Source organism: Delphinapterus leucas, chromosome 1, assembly GCF_059928025.1.
Source record: "Delphinapterus leucas isolate spDelLeu-1000000601 "Yukka" chromosome 1, BTC_Dleu_Yukka2, whole genome shotgun sequence".
In the NCBI taxonomy this organism is placed as follows: Eukaryota; Metazoa; Chordata; class Mammalia; order Artiodactyla; family Monodontidae; genus Delphinapterus; species Delphinapterus leucas.
In genome coordinates, this window is record NC_143129.1 from 188536796 (window position 1) to 188546958 (window position 10163).

Below are 10163 nucleotides of genomic sequence, written 5' to 3' on the forward strand. Positions count from 1 at the left end.
CCTGGCAGCTGGCCCCTCCCCCTGCAGGGTGCCCGCCCGGGCGGTTCGGGCCCGGCTGTGAGCAGCTGTGTGGGTGTCTCAACGGGGGCTCCTGTGACGTGGCCACAGGGGCCTGCCACTGCCCATCTGGGTTCCTCGGAACGGACTGCAGCCTCGGTGAGTGGCCAGGGTGAGGGCAGGGGCAGCTCCTCCCTGCGCCTCGGTGGTTAGGGTTAGCCAGCCTGCGGGGAGGACAGCCCCTGACCACCCCCTTCTTGGGCCCGCCCCCCGGGGCCTGGCCGCAGACTGGGCTAAGCTGGGGGTTCCATGTGACCAAAGCATCCCTGCCGGCCAGCTCTGCCTGGCCGTGTGCTGTGCCCCCGGCTCAGGCCATGTCCACCAGGGGCCGTGCAGAGGCCAGCTGGGCATGCTGCCGAAAGAATGGCCTTTCCCTGAGCCAGGTGGGGCCTTTCCAATCATCTGGAATCCTGGTTGGGCTGGCAGGGTGGGCGGGGGCCGCCGTGAGTCACGAGAAACGCAGCGCAGGCCGGCCCCCAGCAGAGCCAGCAGGCAGGGGGCGTGGCAGCAGGCAGCCCCGCCGCATCTGGGCAGACAAGGGAGTCTCCCCACCCCGCCTTCCCTGGCCCATCCCGCCCTGTCCCGGGTTGACACGGCAGAGAGAGGGGGGATCCTGCCTGGAGTGGCCACCCTCCCATTTCCTCCTGGCAGCCTGTCCACACGGCCGCTTTGGCCCCCGCTGTGCCCACGTGTGCAGTTGTGGGCAGGGGGCGGCTTGTGACCCCGTGACCGGCACCTGCTCCTGCCCCCCCGGGAGGACCGGCGTCCACTGTGAGCACGGTGAGAGCCTGCTCCCCCTGCTGCCTTGGATACTTCATGGGTATCACTCCCTCAGCCTCGGGGGGAGGGTGATGGGGTGAAGCCCTGGGGTCACTGGCGGAGAACTGGGTCCCCACCATTAATCCCCCAAGTGCCCTGAGGATAAGTGAGGGTCTAGCTTGTGTTGACAGCAGCGTCCACTCGGGTCATTGGGTCATCCGATAGCATCCCACGCCTTGTCTTGATCTGTGACTCCAAGGCTCAGGCCATCAAGTGACCTGTCCAGTTCCCTGTGCCCAGTGGGGGATGAACCCGTTCTGACCCAGAGCCCCCCCCAGCAGGAGGGGTCAGGCGGCTGTTTTGTCTGAGGACGGAGCCAGCCTTCTGGCTGATGTCCTCTTGGGTTGGGGTCCCTCTGGCCTTTCTACCGGGCCCAGTGGCCAGGGACCCCACAGAGAGGGAGGCCTGGAGCCCAGCCCATGGTGGGGAGCTGGGGCAGTCCCTGGGGACTGTGGTGGGGCTCATGCTTACGATGGCATGCACAGTCCTCAAGGCCCTGCTTGGCCTGGCCCCATACCCTGGTAGGTCTGAGCCCCCTGCTGCCCTCTGGTCCTCGTCAAGGGGCCGGTCACACTCCCCTAGGCCCGCAGGGGAGGACGGTAGCCATGGGTCAATCAGCGTGTGAACAGGGGCCACCTGGAGTGCAGGGTTGCCCAGCCTCCTCTGTGCTACCACCTCCAGGAAGACTTCCCTAACCCCCTGCCGCCAGCTGGGCAGGCACTCACAGCCCCTGGCGGGCCCTGGTCCCTCTCGTCCTGTGTTATCCTCAGCGCCGATCAGGCCTGGCATCTGTGGAGGATGGATGAACGGGCAGGATGTGGTTGGTGTTGTTTCCTGGCACGTGTGTGCCCGGGGGGCAGGGACTGGTTCTGAGAGGCCCGGGGAGTGTTTGTTGAATGACTGTCAGATCTGGGGGTTGCGTCCCTGGGCCAGAGCTCTGAGCAGTGCCTGACTGTCCCCAGGTTGCCCCCAGAACCGGTTTGGTGTGAACTGTGAGCACATGTGCTCCTGCAGGAACGGGGGCCTGTGCCACGCCGCCAGCGGCAGCTGCTCCTGCGGCCTGGGCTGGACCGGGCTGCACTGCGAGCTGGGTGAGTGTCTGTCCGGGGCAGCCTGGGGGCCACATCGCCGTGTGAGCTGCAGGGGTGGTACCTGCAGGGGAGCGAGGCCGTACCCGGTGTGGTGGTGGCAGGGCGGGGGGCCCTAGGCTCCCGAGGGGGGCCATAGCTCGAGGGCGTTTGCGGGGGCCGCAGGTTGCCGTAGGGCCGGGCGAGGCTGCCGGGCTCCCGCGGATCAGGCTAGTGCCCAGGGGCCAGCCCCGTGCCCCCTGCTCTCCCGTGGCAGGAGGCTGACCCGCCGGCCCCCTCCCCAGCCTGCCCCGCTGGGCGCTATGGTGCCGCCTGCCGCCTGGAATGCTCCTGCCGCAACCACGGCACCTGTGAGCCCTCGTCGGGCGCCTGCCACTGCGGCCCCGGCTTCTACGGCCAGGCCTGCGAGCACCGTGAGTCGTGGGGTCGGCCCCTGTCCCGGCATCCGCTCCTCCGCTTTCCGTGTCACTCCCCGCGGGGGCCCGATGAGATGAGGCCTGACCCCAGCTTCGGTGGGGCTCCCGGGCCAGAGGTCCCGGCTCAGGGCCGGGCCTGGGTGGGAGGACAGGGGAGCTGGGCCCCTGACCCGGTCCTTTGCTCACTCTGGGCAAACTGAGTCAGGAGCTCCAACCCGGGTCTCCCTCAGCCTGTCCCGCTGGCTTCCACGGGGCTGGCTGCCGGGGGACGTGCAAGTGTCAGCACGGCGCCCCCTGTGACCCCGTCAGTGGCAGGTGCCTCTGCCCTGCCGGCTTCCGCGGCCAGTTCTGCGAGAAGGGTGAGTGGTCCGTGCGCCCACGTTCTCCATCCGGCCCCTCACCCCCGGGTACGGGACAGGTGATGCTAAGCCCACTGCCCCCACCAGGGTGTGAGTCGGGCTCATTTGGAGAAGGCTGCAACCAGCAGTGTGACTGCGAGGATGGGGTGCCCTGCGACCCCGTCACCGGCCACTGCCTATGCCCCCCGGGGCTCATGGGGGCCACCTGTGACCTGGGTGAGTCTGGGGTCCTGCTTGGTGGGGGCCATGGGCGTGGGTCCCTGTCAGTGTTGTTGACCGTGTTGAAGGAGCCCCACCTGTGCCACGTGTGGCCTGGGCACCGTGCCCAACCCCTCCCTCTGCAGGGCCCCCAGCACGGAGCTCCTGCTCGGGTTGTCAAGGCCAGTCCCGCCCTCTGGTCCCCACCTGAGTCCCTGGTTAGCCTCTCCCTTGGGCGTGGGCCCAGTTAGGTGGGAAGGAAACGTGCCAGCCTCCCAGACATGCCCGGGAGGAGGCGCCGGCCCTGGGGGCTCCACACACGTCCTCGTGGCTCTTGGCCGTCTTGCCCTGGAGGGAGCATCCCTGACCGCCAGCTCCCCTTTGCCAGCCGGGGGCTGGGCGGGAAGGCGGGGCAGTGATCCTGGGCCGGTGCCTGGTGCCCTGCGCTTTCCCATGTGAGAGCTCCTGCAGGACAGGGAAGCTGAGGCCCGAGGTCCTTGCTCCCGCACATCCCCCACGGGGTGGCCCGAAGCCTGGGGTCCCGGCCGCAGGCAGACGGGAGCAGCACTCAGGCCCGTCTCTCCCGTGTCTTGTGCCCTCAGGCTGCAGAAGCGGCTTCTTCGGGCCAGGCTGTGCCTTGCGCTGCTCCTGCGGGGGTGGGGCTGACTGCGACGCTGTCAGTGGGCAGTGCCACTGCGTGGACGGCTACGTGGGGCCCATGTGCCAGCAGGGTGAGTCAGGCTCGGGGGAGAGAGGGACGACTCTGCTGGCTGGGCCAAAGGTCACCAGCCCAGCGCGGCGCCCGTGGTATCTGCAGGCCTCTGACGGGCCAAGTGTGAACCTTCCAGCCCTTGGACCACGGGGCCGGACTCGGCCGTGGGCCAGCCGGCAGTGCCCTGCTGACTCCAGGCCCAGACAGCGGCTGGGATGGGCTCAAACTGCAGAGGGCGGAGACCCCACGGGCAGGGCTGGGTGATCCAGCGTGGGTGGGCGCAGACACAGCCCACCGCCCCACCCCTTCCTCGCCCTGTGTGTGTGTGAACCAGGGCACGACGGTGCGCCCGTGCATGTGTGTGCAGTAGCACAGGCGTGTGCTCCCATCTGTGCACGCTAGCACCTGCGTGTGTCCCAGTGTGTGCGTGCCAGTGCCTGTGTGTGCTCCCATGCGCACGTGTGCTTCACGGCATGCCTGTGCTCCAGTGCATTCGTGTTCCTGTTTGCACCCACGGGCAGGGTCGGGGAAGGTGCCGTGATGGCACCGTGGCCTCTCAGCCCCCTAAGCCTCTGGGGGACTGTGCTGTCTGCAGGCAGAGCTCGGGGTGCCCTGCCCCTCCGGCCAGCTGTGCTCCTCTGGTGTCCTGGTCACCTCCCCCAGGCCCAGCCTGCTCCTGGGAAGAGGCAGCACCAAGAGGTCGTGTCTGCCAAGCGAGACCAGAGGCTGGCTTGGGGCCTGTGCCGGGCAGTCCCTGAGATGGGGTGAAGGGGGAGCCAGGCTGTGAGCGGGGATTCCAGTCTGGGCTCCTTGGCTTGGGGACCCCAGACATGGTCTTCATATTGTGTGTGCATCTTTTTGAGCCTCGTCGAGGCAGCCCTGGCCACAAACTGTTAAGCACCTTTAGGGGAGGGATCCCACCTCCTGCAGAGGGGTGGGGTGGGGCAGGTGGAGGCAGAACCTGGGGGGCTGGTGCTGGGATGAACGCTGTCCATGGCGGCACCTGGTGGTGAGGTGTGGTACTGCGCCGCAGGCGTCCTGGGCGGCCTTGACCTTCAGCGAGGGTCAGGAGCTGGGGGTTCACCTGCCTGAGGCCCCGTCTGCTTGAGCAGAGCCCTGCTGGGAAGGAGGACAGGCAGGGCCTCGCTGCCCTCTGTCCTGGAGTGGACCCTGCTTAGTCCCTCCGCATCCAGCCTGAAGTCCCACCTCCCGGCCCCTCTTCCAGCAGGCAGGGCTGGGGACTTGCCTTTGGGGAGCGGGAGAGCCCCATCATTTGCATAGGATTGAGGTGGGGAGAGGCCCTGCAGGGTGGGAGTGGGGGTCCCTGCAGGCCTTGCTGCCCCGTTTCTGTTGCCCACCAAAGGGTGGGGCAGTAGCGTGTCTGTCTGCCTTCAGGTGGGCCCTCCCAGTTCCCCGAGACCCCATCCACAGCCCTGGGCCCAGGTAAGGGGGCCGGGGGCATCCCCACTTTGCCAGGAGGGTGGCATTTGGTGGCATCGCGTGTTCGTTACCAGCAGACTGAGGCCAGAGGAGGGGTGAGAATCGGGCACTTGCGTGTGATCTGGGCCCCGCTGGGTGGCGGGCATTCCAGAATCTGGACCGCAGAAATGAGGCGTCGGGGGCAGCTGGGGACGAGCGGCTGGGCTGCCCCCCTCTGTCGGGCTGGGGCTGGAAGGACAGGAGGGGAGTCCTGAGCCCAGAGCTCTGAAAACGTGGAGAGTCTGCACCTGCCCCGGGGTGACCTGCTCGTCTCCTGCCCCTTCAGTGGCTTCACAGTCAGCCTCCCACCGCCCCGGGCTCAGCAGCAGCAGCGCAGAGAAGCAGTAGCTCAGGGGCAGCGCCCGCCGAGGCCTGTCTCCCAGGGGCCGCTGAGAGGACCCAGGGGCCTTGGTGACCACTGAGGAGGGACGCCGGGGGCCGGGACTCCTGCCCCACCCTTGTCTCCGACAGTCGTGCAGCTGCAAGGATCGTCTGGCCACGAGGAGGGAGGCCCTGCCCGGCCGCGCTCTGCAGCACCGGGGCACCGGCGCGGGGCCACAGTGTGGAGGAAGCCCCCAGCCGGCGCCCTGGGGCGGGACTGCGGGCAGGTGTGGGTGCAGGTGCGGGCGTGGGGCCCCTGCCCTCGGAGCAGGTTCTTCTGGTGCTAGGCCCGGGGACTGCTGCAGCTCAGCCTGTTTACCTGGAAACAGCTGGGCCGTATTTATGGAAAGGTATTTATGGGCAGCCAGACATGCCCACTGCACCCCTGGGCGCTGGAGGGCTGCCCGCCTCCTGCCCAGCCCGGGAAGCCCTGACTCAGGACTGCGGGACCCTGAGGGGCCTCTGGGTGGGCGCTTCGGTACCATGTGAAACCCAGTAAGTTAAGAAAGGAGCAGCCACTTCCTCAAGGCCTGTGTGTTCACTGCTTCGTGTGGGGCCCGCGGGGCGGCCTCCTGGGCCTGCCGCCATGAATGCGCCTGACCGGAGAGGCCCGTTTGGCCCCTGTGCCCCTCTGGGGACAGGGGAGCCACACAAGCAAAGCCGGGGTTTATCCCAGTTCCCGGTGCTCTAGAGGGGCGTGGTGCCCCGAGACCGAGGAAGCGCTGAGTCCTAGAGCCTGCGTGGGGGAAGCATGGCCCCGAGGGGAGGAGGGAAGGGGTGCTGTTGGGGGCATCCTGGGTGCCCCCCTACTCCTACCCTGGCCCTATCTTCAGGGTAAGGCCAATGGAGAGGGCTGGACCCAGATTGTCACGCTGGACACCTCGGTCTGGGCTGTAGCCCCCTCCCCCTCCCCTCCAGCACCAGCCCAGGTAGCTGATGCCTCTAAGGGCGAAGGATCTCATGGGGCAAAATAGGGTGGGTTCTAGAAAGCCCTGTCCCCTTAGACAACTAGTGAACAGCCAGTAGCAGAGGAAACCGAATTAATGGGCCACCGTGTTAAGACTCTGAGGTACATGAATATAATCCATACCTGGAAGGGGTTGGGGATGGTGGTGGTAACGTGATGCGGGAAGAAGCAGAGGCCAAGAAGGACCAGGGGCAGGACTGAGCGGGAGCGTGTGGGCGCTGCAGTCGGAGGGAGGGTGGCAGGAATCAGGCTGAATAGTGGGTTCTCCAGCTCAGGACACTCCCAGGAGGCAGCATGGAGGCTGAGAGAGAGAAGATACAAAGGAAAGATCGGTAGAAATGGGCAAGGGAAGTGTTAACGCCCGTGTGTCTGAAGTCCTAGAAAAAGAAGGTAAAACCCATTGACACAAAGCAGCAAGTTCTCAGGTCCAAAGCTGGATGGTCTCAGATGGAATAAAACAAAATAAAAAAGCCCTTGTCCAAAGAACTTAAAGAATAGTAGTGGCAAGGAGAAATGCTACAATGCCCAGAAAAAATAAACAGGAGTCAAGAGTGACATCTGACTCCACAGCAGAAACACTGAAAGCGAGAAGATGGTGATGTTGATTTCAAAACGTTGAAGAGGAGATGTCGAAATTTGAATTTCACGGCCTTGAATCATGTGTCCTGCTAAACTGTCACTGAGAAGCAAAGTGGATGTTTATTCTCAGGTGTCCAGGGTCTCGGTGGGCACTGCGCGAGAACCAGACGTGAAAATACACTCAGAGAAGTTTCCCAGCAAGAAGGGAAAGTGTGAGGTAGTCACTGCATTTCCCATATGACCTAGTGATTAAGAGAATTACAGCAATCACAGCGGAAGCCAGGTGAGGTGGGAGCTGAGGCAGGTGGGGAAGAGAAAGACACTGATAAAAGGAAGCGAAACTCTAGTGCAGTTGGAGCTGAATAAGAAACCGTGACCTCTGCAAAAATGCTGGCAGGATGTTTAACTTTCAGATGGGAGGGAATTTCACCTCTCCAGTGGAAGGCAGGAAGGAAGGAAGAGTCAAGCAGAATAAGGAAGCAGATTAAAGCCTGATTGAAGTTGTTACAGATGATCAAAAATCAGATCCCTAGGCTGCATTAAACATGCTTCCACAGCATTTTGTTTACGAAAGACATACCTGGAAGGACAGAAGTATAAGCGTACAAAGTAAACAGAAAGAAAGCCGGGCCGTGAGTTTTGTTATTTCAGGGTGAAAAGCATCGTATGTGCCTGTATGTAAATATACACACATACATGCATCAGCAGTCGAGGCTCAGATTCGTAAAGCTGTGGTGGGTGTAACAGGAGGAAATGATTAAACTGGTGATTTTAATAGAAAAGCCAATACAAAAGCAAGACACAGCAATGATAACGCTTTAATCATCTTTACACACACGCTGTGTATACCTATGCCTATATTCATTTATTTCTATTCACATATGTACACATTTATGTTTAAGTCTATGAACTTCACACATGGAGAATAACGGAACATTTAACAAACCTAAAATTCCGTCTTTGAAGAGTAATAAAGAAGAATATTCTAACAAGATTGATGTTTTTTTAAACATGAAGCAAGAAAAAAAAAATACAGAAGATGGGAGGGTTAACTACAGACACAGAGAATAAGACATAAAAGAGAGTATTAGGAACAGCTATGTACTAGTAACTTTGAACACTTAGAAAGATGGATATGTTTTGGGAAAGTATAAAATGCCAGGATCAGTGTAAGTAGAAATTAAAAATGTGAATAAACTAGTAACAAGTAAATGCAAACAGTAGTCACAGCTCCACCTCCCCCTCTGTCACCAGGAACACCTGGGACAGGTGTTGGTAAAGGGGGCTGGGCCAGACTTCCAAGACACAGGAACTTGTCTGATGTGAGATGTTCCAGAAACATTAAATAGAGGAAACGCGACTCATTTCAGGAGGCCAGTCCCAACTGGGTTCTACAACCAGGTGAGGGCAGTACGAGAAAAGAAAATTACAGACTCACAACATGTATGCAGAAAGCCTGAGTAAAATATGCCGGCGTCTCAAAAATATTTAGAAAAAACCCACTTGATCCAATGGGACTTGGACCTGATTAAAATGAGAGGACAGTTTAACATCAGAAAATGTGTCCATGTGTTTGGGTGACATGAAAAATCACGATGGTCTTGCTAGAAGTAGAAACAGCATTCGATAAAGTTCAGCTCTCTTTCGGATGTAAGTTCTTGGGAAACTGGGTACAGAAAGGCGCTTTCTTGGCAATGGTCATGTGCTAAGAATGTACTAGTTGAGCGGGGAAAGTGATGGATTCCAGCAAGTGGCCCAGGCCTCCTCGCCCCCCCCACCTGGGCTCCTGCCTCCCCGCCCCCGCGTTGCTGGTATCCTCAGCCCTGATGTGACAGCCTGTATTTCTGGCCGTCCTTCCACAGTAGAACTGGGGGCATGGGCTCGGCTTGCGTCATGCTGGGCCACCTGGACAGGACCTGGGTTGGGCCCTGTAAACTTCGTGGGAAGAATGAACAAATTCCCTTAAAGATGGAGAATCAGATCGTCACTCACTCCTCCTGACCCCAGCAGAGCTTGGAGGACCCCAGGCCATACCATCAGGTGAGCAAAAGAAGTGAGAGGTGTTCAGACCTGCGGGGAAGGGACAGACCAGCCTGTCGCTTTAGGAAAGCTGAGAGGGCCAGAGACAGATTAGCACGATCATAAGAATCTGGCAAAGTGGGCCATAAAATCATATCGATGATAGGAAATGTATAAAACCTATAAAAATCTGTAGTTCTAAAATACTGCCAATGACCCACTAGAAAACAGAATACAGAATAAGATCCTGTTCAACGTGGCAACAAACCCCGGAAATACCGGAATTTATATCGCGAGAAGATGGGTGAAGCCCTTCACAGTTCAGATCTTAAGGGCCAGAAAGTGAGGATGCCGGCCCCGGCCAGCCCTCAAACGGACTTGGTTCCAGTGACGGGGTAGATGGGTGACAACTGGGGGGGGGCGCGGTTTGGGGCCCAATGTCAGGAATGCTGACAACAGAGAGCCGGGAGGAGGTGAGTGGGGTTCACCGAAACCCAAGGGCTCGCAGGGGTGTGGGTGGAGAGGTGGGATCTGCACGTACAAACACTGGTGCACATCGTTGCTCCCAAGGGGCAGAAACGGCGGTCCAAGGGCTCTACGTGAGGCCTGGGAATTGGGGTCCACCAGGCACCGTTGGGTCTCAGGGGCCTGGGGGTCTTTGGTTGCAGTGTAGGCCGAGGGCTGGGCCGCAGTGCCTGTGCCGGCCACCAGGGGCGATAGAGGGCAGCCGGGGCCGGGTTGGAGGGGGGGGTCTCCCAGCAGGAGGGACCCGTCAGGGATGTTCCCTAGTGGTTGGGAGCAGCCAGATGTGCAGAGAGATCCTAAAACTCATGTTGAGTGCGGTGAGAACGAGGTCATGGGAACATGCGCCCTTTATGTAAATTATGTCCCCCGCTCCATAGAGGGGAAACTGATTTACAAGGACATGCAGCACATGGGAGGGGGGCCTCCAGGCCCTGGGGTGATGAGCTCAGCTCGGCCCCTGATGCTCCCCCTACAGAGGGCTGGGGGGCCGTCCAGCTGTGTGACCGCCTACCCCTGGCCTCTGCGCTCCCGCGAGCCACCCCTTGTGCTCCCACCTCTCCAGGG

At 61.0% G+C, this 10163-nt stretch overlaps 1 protein-coding gene across 1 annotated transcript in view; it reads left to right on the forward strand.

Annotated features, from left to right (window-relative positions):
• Positions 1-6626, forward strand: part of MEGF6 (multiple EGF like domains 6) — a 38861-nt gene extending 32235 nt beyond the window's left edge. The window contains exons 26-32 of the mRNA XM_089901897.1: positions 28-156; positions 709-837; positions 1839-1967; positions 2249-2377; positions 2611-2955; positions 3540-3668; positions 5045-6626. Coding sequence (XP_089758023.1) covers positions 28-156; positions 709-837; positions 1839-1967; positions 2249-2377; positions 2611-2955; positions 3540-3668; positions 5045-5343 — 1289 coding nt within the window. The 3' untranslated portion in view covers positions 5344-6626. The remainder of the gene's footprint in view (positions 1-27; positions 157-708; positions 838-1838; positions 1968-2248; positions 2378-2610; positions 2956-3539; positions 3669-5044) is intronic.
• The last annotated feature ends 3537 nt before the right edge of the window (positions 6627-10163 follow it).